The 16,930-nt window shown below is 50.3% G+C and overlaps 1 protein-coding gene across 1 annotated transcript; it reads right to left on the bottom strand.

The window, feature by feature from the left end:
- Positions 1–2,319: 2,319 nt before the first annotated feature.
- On the bottom strand, positions 2,320–15,994 carry LOC144610559 (erythropoietin receptor-like). Its single transcript, XM_078429363.1, has 8 exons — positions 15,844–15,994; positions 11,854–11,983; positions 9,323–9,501; positions 8,018–8,169; positions 7,391–7,544; positions 6,774–6,861; positions 5,738–5,825; positions 2,320–4,932 (listed from the first exon to the last, which is right to left on the bottom strand). Exons 1-8 carry the CDS (start codon positions 15,938–15,940, stop codon positions 4,183–4,185), a joined length of 1,638 nt encoding a protein of 545 aa, XP_078285489.1. The 5' UTR covers positions 15,941–15,994; the 3' UTR covers positions 2,320–4,182.
- Positions 15,995–16,930: the final 936 nt, after the last annotated feature.

The raw sequence follows: 16,930 nt of genomic DNA, 5'->3' as shown, positions 1-16,930 counted from the left end.
TTAGTGTAGAGATACACCGCAGAAACACCAGGTCCCCGCACATTAACACTATCCTATGCACACTGGGGGCAATTTTACATTTATACCAAGCCAATTAACCTACAAACTTGTACATCTTTGGAGTGTGGGAGGAAAACGAAGATCTCAGAAATAACCCACACAGTCACATGGAGAACGTACAAACTCTGTACAGACAGCAACCGTAGTCGGGATCTAACCCGGGCCTGAGGCAGCAACTTTAGCACTGCGCCACCGTGCCACACAGGTCCAGCACTCCAACAACAAGTGCTTGTTTAAACAGATCATGACATCTTCCTCGGAAATCCTTCCCCAGTCTGATGGTGTTAGGAACAGGGAACCTAATTGTGGGAGGGAAGAGGTGGAGATGGGGGTTGGCAGCCAACTAGACATGGTCCAAAATCTGGGCTGAACCTCACCTCCAGGTCAGTTACCAGCCAGCAGAAGTGGCCTTGTGATGGAGCCTATGATCAGAAGGTGTACAGACCACAGGGGAAGATCGAGACCGTGTGGACAAAGCCACCCAGGGATGAAAGGCCAGATAACAACATGTCACCAATGCCCACCTGCTGATGAGCAGGTTGACAGCATATCCAGGAGACAAGAGTCCAACAGTGCTCTAAATCAAAACATTCTGGTCAATTAAAGACACAGAGTGCTGGAGTAACTCAGCGGGTCAGGCAGCATCTGTGGAGAACATGGATCGGTAACGTTTCAGGTCCGGATCGTTCTTCAGACTTGAAACGTCACTTATCCACATTCCCCAGAGAAAATGCCTGACCCGTTGAGTTACTCCAGCACTTTGTACCTTTTCTTTGTAAACCAGCGCATGCAGTTCCATATTCTGGTTAATATAAAGCTTTGCTTCATTGCTGTGGCCTGTCCATGGACTCCGCGAGTCCACCTTCCCTCTGAACAAACCTCAGGCGCAGAACTACCCCTCACTGATTTTAAAATAACGCAAACATATTTTATGGATTTAAATAAGTACAAAGGTGCGAAATAATTCAATCTCAGGTTTATTTATATAAAGAAATCTGTACAAAATAAGGTCAGGATATTGTTGAAAAAAATATTTACATTGTTTGTAATAAAACACATTTTTTAAGAAGAAAATACTTCTATAAATCAGTTATATTTTACAGTAATGTGCCCTTCGAACCAAATGACTTTCACTAACAAATGGGAAAGGTTGTTTACAGTGAGCAGACCCTCACCAAACTTTAGATAGTTCCTCTGTCCCTCTCTTCCACTCCTCCTTCCCAGTTCTCCCACTGTCTTCCTGTCTCCACCTATATCCTTTCTTTGTCCCACCCCCCCTGACATCCGTCTGAACAAGGGTCTCGACCCGAAACATCACCCATTCCTTCTCTCCAGAGATGCTGCCTGACCTGCTGAGTTACTCCAGCACTCTGTGATACCTCTGAGTCCCTCACTAAACATCTGCTGCTGGACTGACTGATGGTAGTGTTGCAAAGCCCTGCTCTCCACAACATACAGTGACCTTGTGCTGCATGGTTTCTGAAAGATCTCATTTGTGGAATCAAATCTACTTTCGTTTGAGACACAAAATGCTGGTGTAACTCAGCAGGACAGGCAGCATCTCTGGAGAGAAGGAATGGGTGAAGTTTCAGGTCAAGACCCTTCTTTAGTCTGAAGAAGGGTCTTGACCCTAATCGTCACCCGTTCCTTCTCTCCAGAGATGCTGCCTGTCCTGCTAAGTTACTCCAGAATCTTGAGTCTATCTTCGATTTAAACTCCAGCATTTGCAGTTCCTTCCGACACATCTAGTTTAGTTTAGTTTATTGGTTTAGTTTATTGTCACATGTACCGAGGCACAGTGAAAAGCTTTTGTCACCAAAGACGTTGCTAAATGCTGCAAGAATTCTACGCACTTGTTCCAATTCTTATCCATTCCTCAAGATCTCACACCTCATTTGTTCTATGGAGCAGAACATTTTCATAATTCTTGGAAACTAGCGTGGGTGTGTGAGGATGCAACGCAGCGTTACTGGATCCATCAACGCACACCCCATACTGGCATTGTTCAGTCACAGGATGACACCATGGTAATGGCTGATAAGGGTCTATCTACCACACAGGCAAAGCAGAGACACACTTGTTCCACTGTCGCCCTGGGTCCCTTCTGTCCTATCAGTTCCTCTCAGAACTCCCCCTCCTTCCCTCTCCCTCTGTGTCCCCATCTCCCTGTGTCCTCTCCTCCACTGCCCCCCTCTCCCCACGTCCACTACTCCCCCCCTCTCCCTCTGTGTCCGTGAGAGACGGTTAAGGTCACGGTTCTCGATGTCAGGGCATCAGTTGGCGGTGGCCTACTGTGGGCTGTCAGTTCATTGATCAGCACCAGTGGTCTTTTCAGGAGCCCAGGTTCACTATACAGAAACAGCACGGAAACAGGCCCTTCAGCCCACCTAGTCCAGGCCGACCATCGACCATCCGTTCACACTAGTTCTATGTTATCCCACGTTCTCATCCACTCCCTCAACTGTCCACTGGGGACAATTTACAATAGGCCAATCAGCCTGCAAAGCCGCACGTCTTTGGGATGTGGGAGTAAACCGGAGCACCTGGACAAAACCCACACGGTGACCGGGAGAACGTGTAAACTCCACACAGACAGCAACCGAGGTCAGGATGGAACCCGGGTCCCTGGCGTGGTGAGCCAGCAGCTCTACCCGCTGCACCACTGTGCTGCACACATGTGGCGGGTGCGTGTCACAAACGGGTCGGGAGGGGGACGTGATTTCCCTGCGTGTCGGGGGGAGTTGGTTCATCACGTTCTCCGGGGTTTTCCACGAGGAATCCCGTCACTGGGCAGCAGGTGTTCCGGCTGGAATGTCCTTGGTCATCACCGTCTCTGGATATTGCAGACACATGTTTCTGGCCAACCTTCTGGATGTGAGAGACTTGCTGTAGGTTGTCTTTGGGCCTCTCCTAGACACCTCATATTTCAGAGCTCTGTTGTCAGTGATTGCCGTCAAATGAAGATCCCGCGTTGGGTTCAGCTGGCTACCAATGGCCAAACCAATAACCAATGGTCAATGACCAATGACAAGTGGAGGCTGGGGGTGGCAGAGGGAAGTGTCCACTTGTTGGGAACTTTGGCCAGGGTTGGTATAGGTGAGGCAGACGCTCGGTTCTCCTGAGTTTCTTGTTGAGGGTTTGTCGATGCCTTTCATTACCACCTGTGGAGCGATGGCGAGCTCACATGGAAAGTACACATCTCTGGCCCAGGTTTGAACTGCCGAGCTCCTCCAGCTTGTTTGTTTTCTCAAGCAGAAGGCGGGAGGATGGGGTTGAGAGGGAGAGACAGATCGGCCATGATTGAATGGCAGAGTAGACTCGATGGGCCGAATGGTCTAATTCTGCACCTATGACCTATGAACATGAGGTTTAACTCTGGGTTGCAGAAGTTGGTTGTGCTGTTTCTTGCTGAGCCAGAAAGGCAAGGAGCCAGTTTCCCCAGGTGTATCAATGTCTCTGGTACACCTGGGGACCCACAGTACAGCGTGCTCGGGAAGGTCCATCTCCAGAGAGGGTGTAGAGACCTCACCTCACCCTCAGACTGAGAGGCAAGAGCTCGCAGCCAGGGCAGAGTTAGCACTGTGGGCTACCACTGAGGCAAACGTACCTCAGTCACTCTACCAGTGCTAACGTCCTGCTCCTGAATGTGGCTGATGTGATGTGGTTTCCTCAGAAATGAATGTTATGGATCCACTGATGATCCAGAACCCTGTCCGCCTGTTCCACCATCTCCTCGGCATGTCCGCCCTGCAGGTACAATTGTCCATCTCTCACCTTCAGGATCATCGTGGGGCCACACTCATGGTGGACCACTTCTTCACCATGGTGGACCACTTCTTCACCATCTCTCCCATTTGGATGTTCCGTCCTGCCTCATCTCCACCCTACTGAGCAGACTTGTGCTGAGCAGACTGGTTTCTGGGTGTTGTTTTGGGAAGTTGCTGGTTCCGTGTGGAAGTCCCTCTGTGGCCAATGTTGCAGCTGCCCCTGTGTGAGTTGGCCGCTTCACCTGTAGAGTCCCCAGGTAGCAGGTGGAGCCACCTGTGTGCCCAGTTTCTGCGCCAACAATCGGTATCTGAGTGGAGTTCAGCTCTGTGTTGCTCCACTGTGGTCTGCTGCCACTCAGGCCTGGACATGGAGGGCATTTGGGGCAAGGATGTTCTCACGGGCATCTTCTCGTTTACAGAGATTGGTGTAAATGCCAGCGTCTGACTTACTGATGCTCGATGGGAAGTAGCTGAGGCTGAAGTCGGCAGAGACCCCCGAGTCCACCATGAGGAGGTAAGGGTGGTTTGTGTTCCTCAGAGCTCCCTCCGAGCAGTTGGGGTAGAGGAGACGTCCACTGGGATCACACTTGGCGTAGTTGAACGCTCCACAGGAGTCTGGACTCTCCCGGCCGATCCCGCTGGACTGTGAGGATTGCAGGGAGAGGGAGGGGTGTCGCGGGGGGATTCTCTCCCCCTCAGGGCCGGGCTCGCTCCGACGCTTCATGGCAGGGCTATTGAACAACAACTGCAGAGGCATCTCCTCTTCCGACACATCGCTGCTGGTCTGACCGGGGCTGCGGGCCTCACTTAGCCCCTGGTCACCGGACAAGAAGGTCTGGTTGAGGACCACGTAGGCTTCCCTGCTGTTGGCTGCTGGGGTCTTGCTCCCATCCAACAGCTCCCACTGATGCTGCAACTTGAAGGCTTCCGACCCACTCAGCAGGAGGGTGCTGTCATCGTGGAAGATATCGTGACGTTTACTCCAGGACAAGCCTGGCGGAAACGTCTTGATCTCGGACAGCACCTCCAGGGCCGCGGAAGGGTCATCGGTGCTGAAGAAATGGTGGTTCCACCAGACCTGCACGGTTTTCTGGCCAAGCCACTCCTGCAGAAAGAAAGCAGTGAGGTCACTCACAGGGAACGTGAACACGGAGCGGTCAGCACACTGGAAACAGATAACATGGTGAGACACAAAGTGCTGGGGTAACCTAGTGAAGAGACACCAAATGCTGGAGTAGCCTAGTGAAGAGACACCAAGTGCTGGAGTAACCTAGTGAAGAGACACACAAAGTGCTGGAGTAACTCAGTGGTACAAGCAGCATCTCTGGAGAAAAGGAATGTGTAGGAAGGTAGAAGGAACTGCAGATGGTGGTTTAAACCAAAGATGCACACATAGGATAGTGTCGGAGAGAGTCAGGGGCACACATTGTCCCACAAATCTTTCATTTCACTGCACATTTATGTGTATGTGACAAATAAACTTGACTTGACTTGACAAACTCAGCGGGACAGGCAGCATTCCTTGAGAGACGGAATGGGTGAGATTTTGGGTCGAGACTGAGAGTCAAGAGAGAGACTAGACACATTGAAGGGCAAGGTGTGAAAACACTGATCAAAACAGATGATGCTCAAGGAAATGTACAATGCGAGAGAGAGAGAGAGAGAGGGGGAGAGAGAGAGAAAGAGAGAGAGAAAAGTTATGAATTAGGCCATTTGGCCCATCATATTTACTCTGCCATTTAATCATGTTTGATCTATCTCTCCCTCCTAACCCTATTCTGCCTTCTCCCCATGATACCCGTACTAATCAGGAATCTCTCAATGACTGCGTTAAAAATACCCACTGACTTGGGCTGCTCACCCTTCTGTGGCAATGAGGTGGCAGACACAGGAGAATGAGAGGCATTTACCTGGAAGTTTCCCTGGTACACGGTGAACAGACCATCAAACATGTTCTCCGGGGAGGGAATCAGTGGCCAGAAGGCTTTTTTTATCATCCTGTGAATGACAAGGATTGAGTTCAGCACTGAACCAAGATAACTCTTGCATTTCCCGTCCAGGGTTTCTGTAGTAAGACCATTCTTGGGCCTAGGTCTCCAATGTAACGCCATGTACTGGGGTCATGCATGTCATGGCCTGCCTTACTCAGAGTAACCCGCAATGTTTTGTGTGTTTGTGGTTGTTGTGGTAATACTGCATACTAGTAAAGCTGCAGCAAGGAAGAATTTCATGCTTCCCCTTGATCTCTGGTGCCTAGAACTGCAGTTGCTGGTTAATACCTGAGGTGGCACAGGTGTATCTGGCGGGCAGGGGTGTATCTGTGGTGGGAGGGGTGTACCTGGCGGGAAAGAGGTGTACCTGGCGGGGCAGGTGGCCACCTTCGGGGAGGGGTGTGCCTAGCGGGGCTGATATGTACCTGCGGGGGAGCGGTGTACCTGGTGGGGCAGGTATTTACCTGTGGGGAAGGGATGTACCTGGTGGGGCAGGTATTTACCTGCGGGGGAGGGGTGTACCTGGTGGGGCAGGTATTTACCTGTGGGGGAGGGGTGTACCTAGCGAGGGACAAGTGTACTTGCGGTGTACCTGCGGGCAGGTGTGTACCTGCGGGGGAGTGGTGTACCTGGTGGGGCAGGTACTTACCTGTGTGGGAGGAGTGTACCTGGCGAGGGACAAGTGTACCTGCGGGGGTGGGGTGTACCTGCGGGGGTGGGGTGTACCTGCGGGGGAGAGGTGTACCTGCGGGGTGGGGTGTACCTGCGGGGGTGGGGTGTACCTGCGGGGGTGGGGTGTACCTGCGGGGGTGGGGTGTACCTGCGGGGGTGGGGTGTACCTGCGGGGGTGGGGTGTACCTGCGGGGGTGGGGTGTACCTGCGGAGTGGGGTGTACCTGCGGGGCAGGTGTGTAACTGCGGGGGAGGGGTGCACCCATGGCGAGGGACAAGTGTACCTGCGGTTAGACAGGAAAACCATCAGCAGCAACAGCGCGGTGATCAGGATGAGCACGGTGCTCAGACTGATGATCAGCGGGTCCAGGTCTGCAAGACAGCAACGCACAGCATCAGTGTCAGTGTTAGTGTTAGTATTAGTGTTAGTGTCAGGGTCAGTATTAGTGTTAGTGTCAGTGTTAGTATTAGTGTTAGTGTCAGTATTAGTGTCAGGGTCAATATTAATGTCAGTGTTAGTGTCAGTATTAGTGTCAATATTAGTGTTAGTGTCAGTATTAGTGTCAGTGTCAGTATTAGTGTCAATGTTAGTGTCAGTATTAGTGTTAGTGTGTCAGTATTAGTGTCAGTGTTAATGTTTGTCAGTGTCAATGTCAGTGTCAGTCAGTGTCAGAGTCCCCCCCTCTCCTCCCTCCCAGCCCCTCCCCCTCCCACTCCCCTCCCTCCGCTCCTCCCCGAACCCCCCCCACCCCTTCCTCCACCTCCCCCTCCCCCCTCGCTCTCTCCCTCTCTGGGCAATGAATAGTCTCTTTCATGTGTGGAGAGGGTTGCTGGGCGAGCCAGCCTCATGTGTTTTGCTGGGCAGTGGATCACCAGGTGAGGTGGCAGAGACGAGCAGTACCTGAATCAGTGAAGGCTGACACGGGCTTGGACCAGGAGGTCCAGTATCCGTCCATGGACACTCCGTCTGGCTTTGCCCGGATACTGACCACATACTCCGTCTGGGGCTTCAGCTTCAGAATGGTGCACTCCGTCTTTCCTTTGACAGTTTCCACCTGCAGAGGAGAGATGTTTACTGAGATACCTGCTGCCCAGTGACCACCTGCACCAACACCTCTCTCCTGCATCAGGTGTGGATTCACATATTAACCCACAGCGGGGCCCAGCCAGATGGGACCCGCTAGTCCCAGGTAAAACACAGGTGATGGCTCACTCCCTCCATCAACCTACGCTGCCTTAATTTTCATAAGCTTATGTGATAGGAGCAGAATTAGACCATTCAGCCCATCAGGTCTACTCTGCCATTCAATCATACCTGATCTATCTCTCCCTCCGATCCCCATTCTCCTGCCTTCTCCCCATAACCCCCGACACCCATACTAAACAAGAATCTATCTAACTCTGCCTTAATAATATCCATTCACTTGGCCACCACAGCCAATTTTGTGTTCATAATTTCCATTGTCCAACCATCCACCGCTCACTGTGGTTGGATGGTTGAGTGGACATAGGCAGACCTCGACCGTACCTTCTGCACACCGGACCCAACCGTGGAGAAGTTGACCTCGTACATCAAGGAGTTTCCCAGATATTTAAAGGGAGGCTGTGACCAGTGGACGTGAAGCTGTCCAGCTTTCCCTGTCGGCCGCACCGTCACATTGGTGAGTGGGTCCAGCACCACTGGGGAGGAGAAGTCACAGTTAGATACAGAGCCACACAGCACGGACACAGGCCATTCAACCCAATGACCCTTGCCCAACAAAATGCCCCATCTATGTCCATATCCCACACCACCCTGGCCGCGCTCTCATTTCACTCCTGCCATCGGGAAGAAGGTATGCAAGTCTGAAAACTGTAACGTCCAGATTCAGGAGCAGCTTCTTCCCAACTACCATCAAGCTATTGAACACTAGAAATAAATTCCTCACTACAAACTGCAATGATTGCACCAGGGACTTGGAGGGAGGGCATTGCTTTTGGCTTCATACTGGATTGTTTGTTTTATATATTGAACCATTTGTTTTAATATGGTGTCTAGAGTATGATCTTTAAAGATCTGTTGTGCTCCTGCAAGTCTATTTTGGGACTTTGGTCAGAGGTAGTTGTGAAGGCAGAAACAATTGTGTAGGAAGGAAATGCAGATGCTGGTTTAAACCAAAGTTAGATACAAAATGCTGGAGTAACTCAGCGGATCAGGCATCTCTGGCGAGAAGGAATAGGTGACGTCACCCATTCCTACTCTCCAGAGATGCTGCCTGTCCTGCTGAGTTACTCCAGCATTTTATGTCTACCTTAGGCAGAATCAATTGTAGCATTGAAGAGCATGTAGGACGTGTCTGAAAGGAGGGGAAGAATTGCAGGGCAACAGAGAGAGGGTGAGTGGGGGGGGGGGGGAGTATTTTTGGAAATAAAAAATACTGCCAATCTGAAACCAAAATCAGAAGATGCTGGAAACACCAGCAGCATCTGTGGAGAGAGAAACAGAGTTCACGATTCAAGTCAAAGATCCCTCATCCAACTTGGAAAGTGAGAAAACAGCTTTGTTTTAGGTTGCAGAGAGGGTTGGAGAAGGGTGGGGCAAAGAGAATATGTCTGATAGTCTGACAGTGTGGACTCAATGGGCCGAATGGCCTGTTTCCCCAACAGCATTTATGGAATGATTCTGGAGATTGTGATATTTATCACTTGGGCCATGAAGCTAGGATTTGATATGTTGTGCACTACAGGTCAACTGGAATCATCTCAAGTTCATGGAACCATATCTCAGTGGGCAGAGGTGAACCAAGGATCTTGTGATGTCGGGGATTGGGCGGAAGGTTGAGGGCGGACCTACCCATGTGGTTGATGTACATGTCCCTCTTGCTCAGGATGATGCTGCTGTTCAGCAACACCTCGATGTCCAGCGGGGCAAACAGGGAGACCTCCACCAGGGGCAGAGAACAGATGTGGCGTGTGATGTTACCACCATAAGTCTCCACCGACAGTTGACATTCTTTCTTCGTATCACCGTCCCTGTGGTAACAAGCAAGGTAACAGAGAGCAGCTGAGAAACGAGGGCAGGGGCAAGTATACAATGGGCCCAATGGCTTCTCTGGGCTGCTAATTTACACAGAGACACCAGGTGGATATAAACATTCTTTAACATCCGCCCACTCAGTCCTGTCAGTCGGGGGGTGGGGGGGGGTTCAGGTTGACCCCAATTCTTTGCTTGAGCATTGCTCAGTTTAAGAATAAGGGGTCGGCCATTTAGAACTGAGATGAGGGAAATCTTTTTCACCCAGGAAGTTGTGAATTTGTGGAATTCTCTGCCACAGAAGGCAATGGAGGCCAATTCACTGGATGTATTCAAGAGAGAGTTAATTAAACAGGAACGGGGTACTGAATTTGGATGATCAGCCATGATCACATTGAATGGCGGTGCTGGCTTGAAGGGCTGAATGGCCTCCTCCTGCACCTATTTTCTATGTTTCTATGCCACGGGAGGTTCCAGAGCAGCTTTTATACATTCACCAGATGCGGAGATTGCTGCAATGCCAGCCTTTATTGTCCACCCGACCCGTCCCCGAACTGGGCAACCCGACAGGTGAGTCTGGAAGTACCTGCCCTCCCCTGGGCCACCTGGTCAACCAGGTGTGATTAGTACAACGATTCGTGTCGGAAGGAACTGCAGATGCTGCTTTACATGATAATAGACACAAAATGCTGGAGTAACTCAGCCGGACAGGCAGCATCTCTGGAGAGAAGGAATGGGTGACTTTTTGGGTCAAGACCCTTCTTCAGACATTTAAATGGAGCACAAGAACCGGGACCAGTCCGTGATGGGGTACAGTACCCAGTGGGTCAGTGTTATCAGGGTGTCCGATGGATCACATCAAAGGCCTGGATAGAGTGGATGTGGGAAGAATGTTTCCACAAGTGGGAGAGTCCAGAACCAGAAGGTCACAACCTCAGAGTTAAAGATGGACACACAATGCCCATTGCAGGCTCCACCTTTCCTTCATCATCTGGCTGGCTTTCGTTTGTTCTTTGTACACCTTTCACTCATTTGTTCTTTGTACCTTTCCATGATACAAAAGTGGGTGGTTTTGCAGATAGTGAAGGTCGTTGTAAAAATTGCAGCAGGATCTTGATTGATTGGCCAGGTAGGCTGAAGAATGGTTGATGGAATTTAACACAGAGATATGTGAGGTGCTACATTTTAGGAAGTCTAATATGGACAGGACCTACACAGTGAATGGTAGGGCTCTGGGGAGTGTTGGAGAGCAGAGGGATCGAAGAGTGCAGGTGCATGGTTCCTTGAAGATGGAGTCACAGGTAGATAGGGTGGCCAAAAAGACATTTGGCACATTGGCTTTCATCAGTCAGAGATTGAGTATAGGGGAGGTCATGTTGCAGTTGTAAAAGATGTTGGTGAGGCCGCATTTAGAGTATTGTGTTCAGTTCTGGGCACAGTGTTATATGAAAGATGTTGTCAAGCTGGAAAGGGTACAGTGAAGATTTATGAGGATGCTGCCATGACCAGAGGGTGCGAGCTACAGGGAGAGGTTGAGTCGGCTGGGACTCTATTCCTTGGAGCGCAGGAGGATGAGGGGTGATCTTATAGAGGTGTATAAAATCATGAGAGGAATAGATCGAGTAGATGCACAGAGTCTCTTGCCCAGAGTAGGTGAATCGAGGACCAGAGTAGGTGAATCGGGGACATAGGTTTAAGGTGAAGAGGAAAAGATTTGATAGGAATCTGAGGCGTAACTTTTCCACACAAAGGGTGGTGGGTATATGGAACAAGCTGCCAGAGGAGGTAGTTAAGGCAGGGACTATCCCAATGCTTAAGAAACAGTTAGGTACACGGATAGGACAGGTTTGGAGGGATATGGACCAAATGCAAGCAGGCAGGAATAGTGTAGCTGGACCATATTGGCCGGTGTGGGCAAGTTGGATCGAAGGGCCTGTTTCCATACTGTATCACTCTATGACTCTAAGAATGGTCTCAACCCAAAACGTCACCTGTCCATGTTCTCCAGAGATGATGCCTGACCCGCTGAGTTACTCCAGCACTCTGTGAAACGTCACCTATCCATGTTCTCCAGAGATGCTGCCTGATCCGATGAGTTACTCCAGCTTTTTGTGTCTGTCTTTATGAAAGAAGAATTGTCTATAAATGTCCGTTGTGGGACTAGGTGCTGTCCTGTCAGATAAAGGCGGTATTCCGAGATAACACATGTTTGCAGCACATGCTGTAAGGGACCAGGGGGTGTGAAGTCAAACTGAGTCAACAGAGAGTGAGAGTTCACTCGGAGCCACTCTGGCATCGCACCAAGGGGCAGGGGCTTGTGTCAGACAGGGGCAGAGGCTCGGACTACCTACTGGTACTGGTAGAAGAAGCGGTACTCCCTGCCGCCACTCCAGTCCTGCTCGTCCCACACACACGTGAAATCCTCCAGCGTCTGGGTGAAGCATTTCAACTTGTCCGCTGCTGCTGTGGTTACCTGCAGGACTGGCGAGAGAGACGTGGGTCAGTTAGGCTGAGCTTAGTTTAGAGATGCAGCGCGGAAACAGGCCCTTCTGCCCACCGAGTCCGCACTGACCAGCGATCACCCCGTACATTAGCACTATCCTACACACACTGGGGCCAATTTACAATTGGCGGGTGGGAGGTGGGGTGGGGGGGAGGAAGGTGGGAGGTGGGGTGGGGGGGAGGAAGGTGGGATGGGGGGTGGGTGGATTATCTGGGTGTCAGGGAACATCTCCCATTGTTTTCATTGACAAGCAGACTTTAGGAGACATACAACAGTCCAGCAAAGGAACAGGCCCTTCGGCCCACAATGTCCATGCCAAACAAGATGCCAAGTTAAACTGATCTCCTCTGCCTGCACGTGATCCGTATCCCTCCATTTTCCTGCATATCCATGTGCCTATCTAAAAGCCTCTTAAGCGCTGCTATCGTAACTGCCACCACCACCACACCCGGCCGAGTGTTCCACGCCCCCACCACCCCTAGCCGAGTGTTCCACGCCCCCACCACCCTGTGTAAAAACAAATCTTGCCCCACGTAGCTCCTTTAAACTTTGCCCTGAAGGCGATGCCCACTAATAATTGGCAGTTCTAGTCTGGGAAAAGGTTTCTGACCGTCTACATAAGGGTTCCGTTCCTAAGAACTCTCCATCAGTTAGAGATTCCTTGTTTGTATCGTGACACGTACCAATAGTTCAATAGTCTGAAGAAGGGTCTCTACCCGAAACGTCACCCATTCCTTCTCTCCAGAGATGCTGCCTGTCCTGCTGAGTTATCCCAGCATTTTGTGACTATCTTCGGAATACATACTGTGTCCACTTGTCAATGAATACCAGTAAATATTTTATTATTAGTATCACCATTTTGAGAACTTTAAAAAAAAATTAAGAGGTAATTTGCATAAAGTCAGGTTTCCGTAAGTCAAGTCCAGAACCTAGTATGTGTTTGTTGTTGTTTACTGACATAGGGTGGAACTGAAGAGTTACTCTGGTACAGATCTAGCAGGGGGAAAGTGGGCCAAATGGCCCGACCACACTGGAATCATGCTCTGAATCCCCACTACACATGGACCTGTATCTCCAGTGTACCTGGACCTGTATCTCCAGTGTACCTGGACCTGTTAACTCATCCACAACACAAAGTAACGCCGATTGGGGGAACTGTCAGTGCAGGTCCCAGGGGAGGATGTACTAACCACGGCTCTCTGTGTCTCTCTGAATGGAATGTGGAAAGCAGATCATCCAGAGACGTAAACATGAAATCAATTAATTACAACGCTGGCCACACTTGTCAGCGAGCCCTTATCCAGAGGCACCCATGCCCATTCCCAGTCTTCAATGGAGACACATGTGTGGTGAGATAAGCCCCACTGCGAACATCACTGCTGGTAATTGTGACAAACAAGCTCTGCTCACAGTTTGTACCGACTTGCAATTAATTGCGTTATCTTGCTGCAGCAGAGAGAAAACATTCTGCAAACCAAGCGTTTGTGTTTTTGCAAGTTGTTGTGTTTGTGTACTGGTTCAAGTCCAGCTGGGGATATTGCAACCATGGTCTCCAAAACTACATGCAAGATTATTAATAAAGGCACTTGGGTCATTGTTGCTAAACAAAACACTGCTGAAAGGTGATAAAACCATGAAAGTTGTTAGATGGCTCAGGACCATGTAAAAGCAAGGTCATCCTATATCGGTGGAACTGAAAGGGTAGGGAGCATTTAAAAGCAAACCTTATTGAAAATAAATAAAACAACAGCCTCTAACAAAGGAACTTCGCTCAGCTGGTGCATTGGCAATTTTAATCACTGGAACATTGGACTGACACTTCAGGGCTGGAAGGATATAGAGTCAAAGAGAGATACAGCGTGGAAACAGGCCCTTCGGCCCAACTTGCCCACACCGGCCAATATGTCCCAGCTGCCCTAGTCCCACCTGCCCACGTTTGATCCATAGCCCTCCATGTACCTGCCTGGTTCTTAAACGTTGGGATAGTCCCAGCCACAACTACCTCTTCCGACAGCTTGTTCCATACACCCACCACCCTTTGTGTGAAAAGGTTACCCCTCAGATTCCTATTAAATCTTTTCCCCTTCACCTTAAACGTTAGCTTTTTTTATTAAAGTCCTGTATCCGCAGACCCATATCCACATTGTGCTATTTATTGTAACAGAGAGGTCTGGCTTGGGACACCACGAAAAGAAAGTCTTCCCCAACAGGTGGTCCTCAGGTCTGCCACAATTCATGAAGTAATTCTGACCGGGGCCATTTCCAGGTTAGAACAACCAAAGGCAGTAGCAAGGAACAGCAGAGTGATTGTAAAACCGTCCATGTTATTTGTCGCTTGGGGAATGAATGGCCAGGGACAATGAAACATCCCACGGGATCTTCAATGTCCATGAGAGGGATCAGGAGAGACCTTGGTGTACCGTCTCATTGAGGGAAGAGGCCGACACACTTGTCCTCCGGCAGGTTGGTCAGGTCCCTGCACTCACAAACACAGTTTCAAATAAAACACACCGTGCTGGAGGAACTCGGGCAATCAGGCAGCATCTATGGAGGGAATTGACAGGCGACATTTTAGGTCGGGACCCTGCAGACAGCCTGAAGTACCCCGGCCAGGGTACTGCTTGTGTGGAGTTTGCACGTTCTCCCTGTGACCATGTGGGTTTCCCGTAGGTGATCTGGTTTCCACCCACACCTGCAGGCAGATGGATTAATTGGGCATGAGGGCTAAACTCCTGAGGGAGTTGTTGGGAATGCTGAGAGAATAAATAAATCAGATAAATGGTCAGCAGGGACTTGATGGCCTGAAGGGCCTGTTTCCATGCTGTACTCTCTCTGACTACACCACCACATCAGGTGGTCAATACACCCTGCCTATCCAATGTGCCTATCCAAAAGCCTCTTAAACACCACTATTGTATCTGCCTCCACCTGGACCCCTGGCAGCGCGTTCCAAGCCCCCACCACCCTCTGTGTAAGATGTGGTAACATCCGTGTTTACTGCATCTTTGCATTTGCTAAATCATCAACAGCGTTCAACTGCTGTGGGAAGAAGCTGAAAATGAAGATATCAAAGAGCTAGCGGGGGGCGGGGGGAGGGGGCTGAGTGGCCTTGTTGGATTCTGTGTGAGTTGCAACAAGGCAACATTTCTCCAGCAACAGCAACGCAAACTAACAGAACAGTCCTCCCACCACCAAAAGTATTGTTCACAAATTCAAAAACATTCAGCAATTAACGAGAAAGGCACTACTTTAGGTCACACACCACTTGAAGTTACGAAACACGAGAGAAGTCAGCCACTGTGCAAAGTTAGACCCTCCAGTTACAAGTTCAATGCATACCATGGACAATGTCACCCATATAAACAATGTAGGAAAATAACTGCAGATGCTGGTACAAATCGAAGGTATCACAAAATGCTGGAGTAACTCAGCAGGTCAGGCAGCATCTCAGGAGAGAAGGAATGGGTGACGTTTCGGGTCGAGACCCTTCTTTAGACTGAGAGAAGCGTCTGAAGAAGGGTCTGAAGAAGGGTTTCGACCCGAAACATCACCCATTCCTTCTCTCCAGAGATGCTGCCTGACCCGCTGAGTTACTCCAGCATTTTGTGATACCCATATAAACAGGGTATATTTAACAGTAAAACAACATAATGCTCTCTTCAAACTAAAGCACCCTGCCCATGCAACATTTCCAACAATGAGCTCATTGCTGTTTGTAATTTCATCTGCTACAATTCAAGTCATGGCCAGGATACATCATGGCCCCTTGAGGGTGGGGAGTTTTTTATCCTGAGGTTTACTTCGGCTGAGGATCTAATGTCTACCATAACAAACTCACTCTTGACATCCAGGTTGGAAGGTGTTTCCCTCAGAATGGCAGCCACACTCCACATCAGGGGATAGAGCCCCAGCCTGCAGACCGAGCCTGCCCCCATGGTCCGAGAGTCCTTGCTGCTGATCACGCTGCTGATTTAGGAGCGTGCGCTGAGCCCACAGTAACCACAGACTGCTTTCCAATCTCTCAGATCTGGAGGGAAGAAGGTTGGGTCAGGGGGTTGGGTCAGGGCGATGGGAGGTGGAGCTGGAATAGCAAGGACTCTTCCAATCCACAGCCAAGGTTGCCGGGGAAGTATTCAAACACCAGCTTAATCTGCTGATTTGATCAGACCGCTTCCAGCATGGGTTGGGAGCCAGTCATTTTGGAACATGCTTCTACCAGAGGGAGCCGAATGTGTTCACCCGCTCAATATCAGACGCACTCAGCTGTGAATAGAGGACCTTGGGATTGCAATACCATTTCCTAGTGTTAGAGTCATAGAGTCACACAGTGTGGAAACAGGCCCTTCAGCCCAACTAGCCCACACTGACCAACCTGCCCCATCTACACTAGTCCCATGTACCTACATTTGGACCATATCCCTCTAAACCTACCCGATCCATCTACCTGTCTAAATATTTCTTAAACATTGCGATAGTACCTACATCAACTACCTCTTCTGGCAGCATGTTCCATACACCCACGTGATACCACGTTCCAACGTTGAAGTCCAGCTGTCATTGGGCTGGGTTTAAACCTAGGGGTCATAGTTGGACATCATTGACCACCTGGGATGTCCATCGCCGGTGGGTGTGGGGTCCATCGCTGGTGGGTGTGGGATGTCCATCGCCGGTGGGTGTGGGGTCCATCGCTGGTGGGTGTGTGATGTCCATCGCTGCTGGGTGTGTGATGTCCATCACCGGTGGGTGTGGGGTCCATCGCTGGTGGGTGTGGGGTCCATCGCTGGTGGGTGTGGGGTCCATCGTTGGTGGGTGTGGGGTCCATCGCCGGTGGGTGTGGTGGGTGTGGGGTCCATCGCTGGTGGGTGTGGGGTCCATCGCCGGTGGGGTGGGGTCCATCGCTGGTGGGTGTGGGGTCCATCGCTGGT

The sequence above is a fragment of the Rhinoraja longicauda genome, chromosome 37, assembly GCF_053455715.1.
Source record: "Rhinoraja longicauda isolate Sanriku21f chromosome 37, sRhiLon1.1, whole genome shotgun sequence".
In the NCBI taxonomy this organism is placed as follows: Eukaryota; Metazoa; Chordata; class Chondrichthyes; order Rajiformes; family Arhynchobatidae; genus Rhinoraja; species Rhinoraja longicauda.
The sequence above is the reverse complement of the archived record's forward strand: the minus strand, read 5'-3'. Positions and strand labels throughout refer to the sequence as shown.

Excerpts from the sequence above, each read along its gene's own strand:
- LOC144610559 (XM_078429363.1), bottom strand. The coding sequence starts at position 15,940 with ATGGGGGCAGGCTCGGTCTGCAGGCTGGGGCTCTATCCCCTGATGTGG. Across the intron at positions 5,826-6,773 it reads GTTTTCCTGTCTAACCGCAG|GATGATAAAAAAAGCCTTCT; the intron begins GTACACTTGTCC and ends TGTCATTCACAG. Across the intron at positions 4,933-5,737 it reads TGTACCAGGGAAACTTCCAG|GAGTGGCTTGGCCAGAAAAC; the intron begins GTAAATGCCTCT and ends TTCTTTCTGCAG.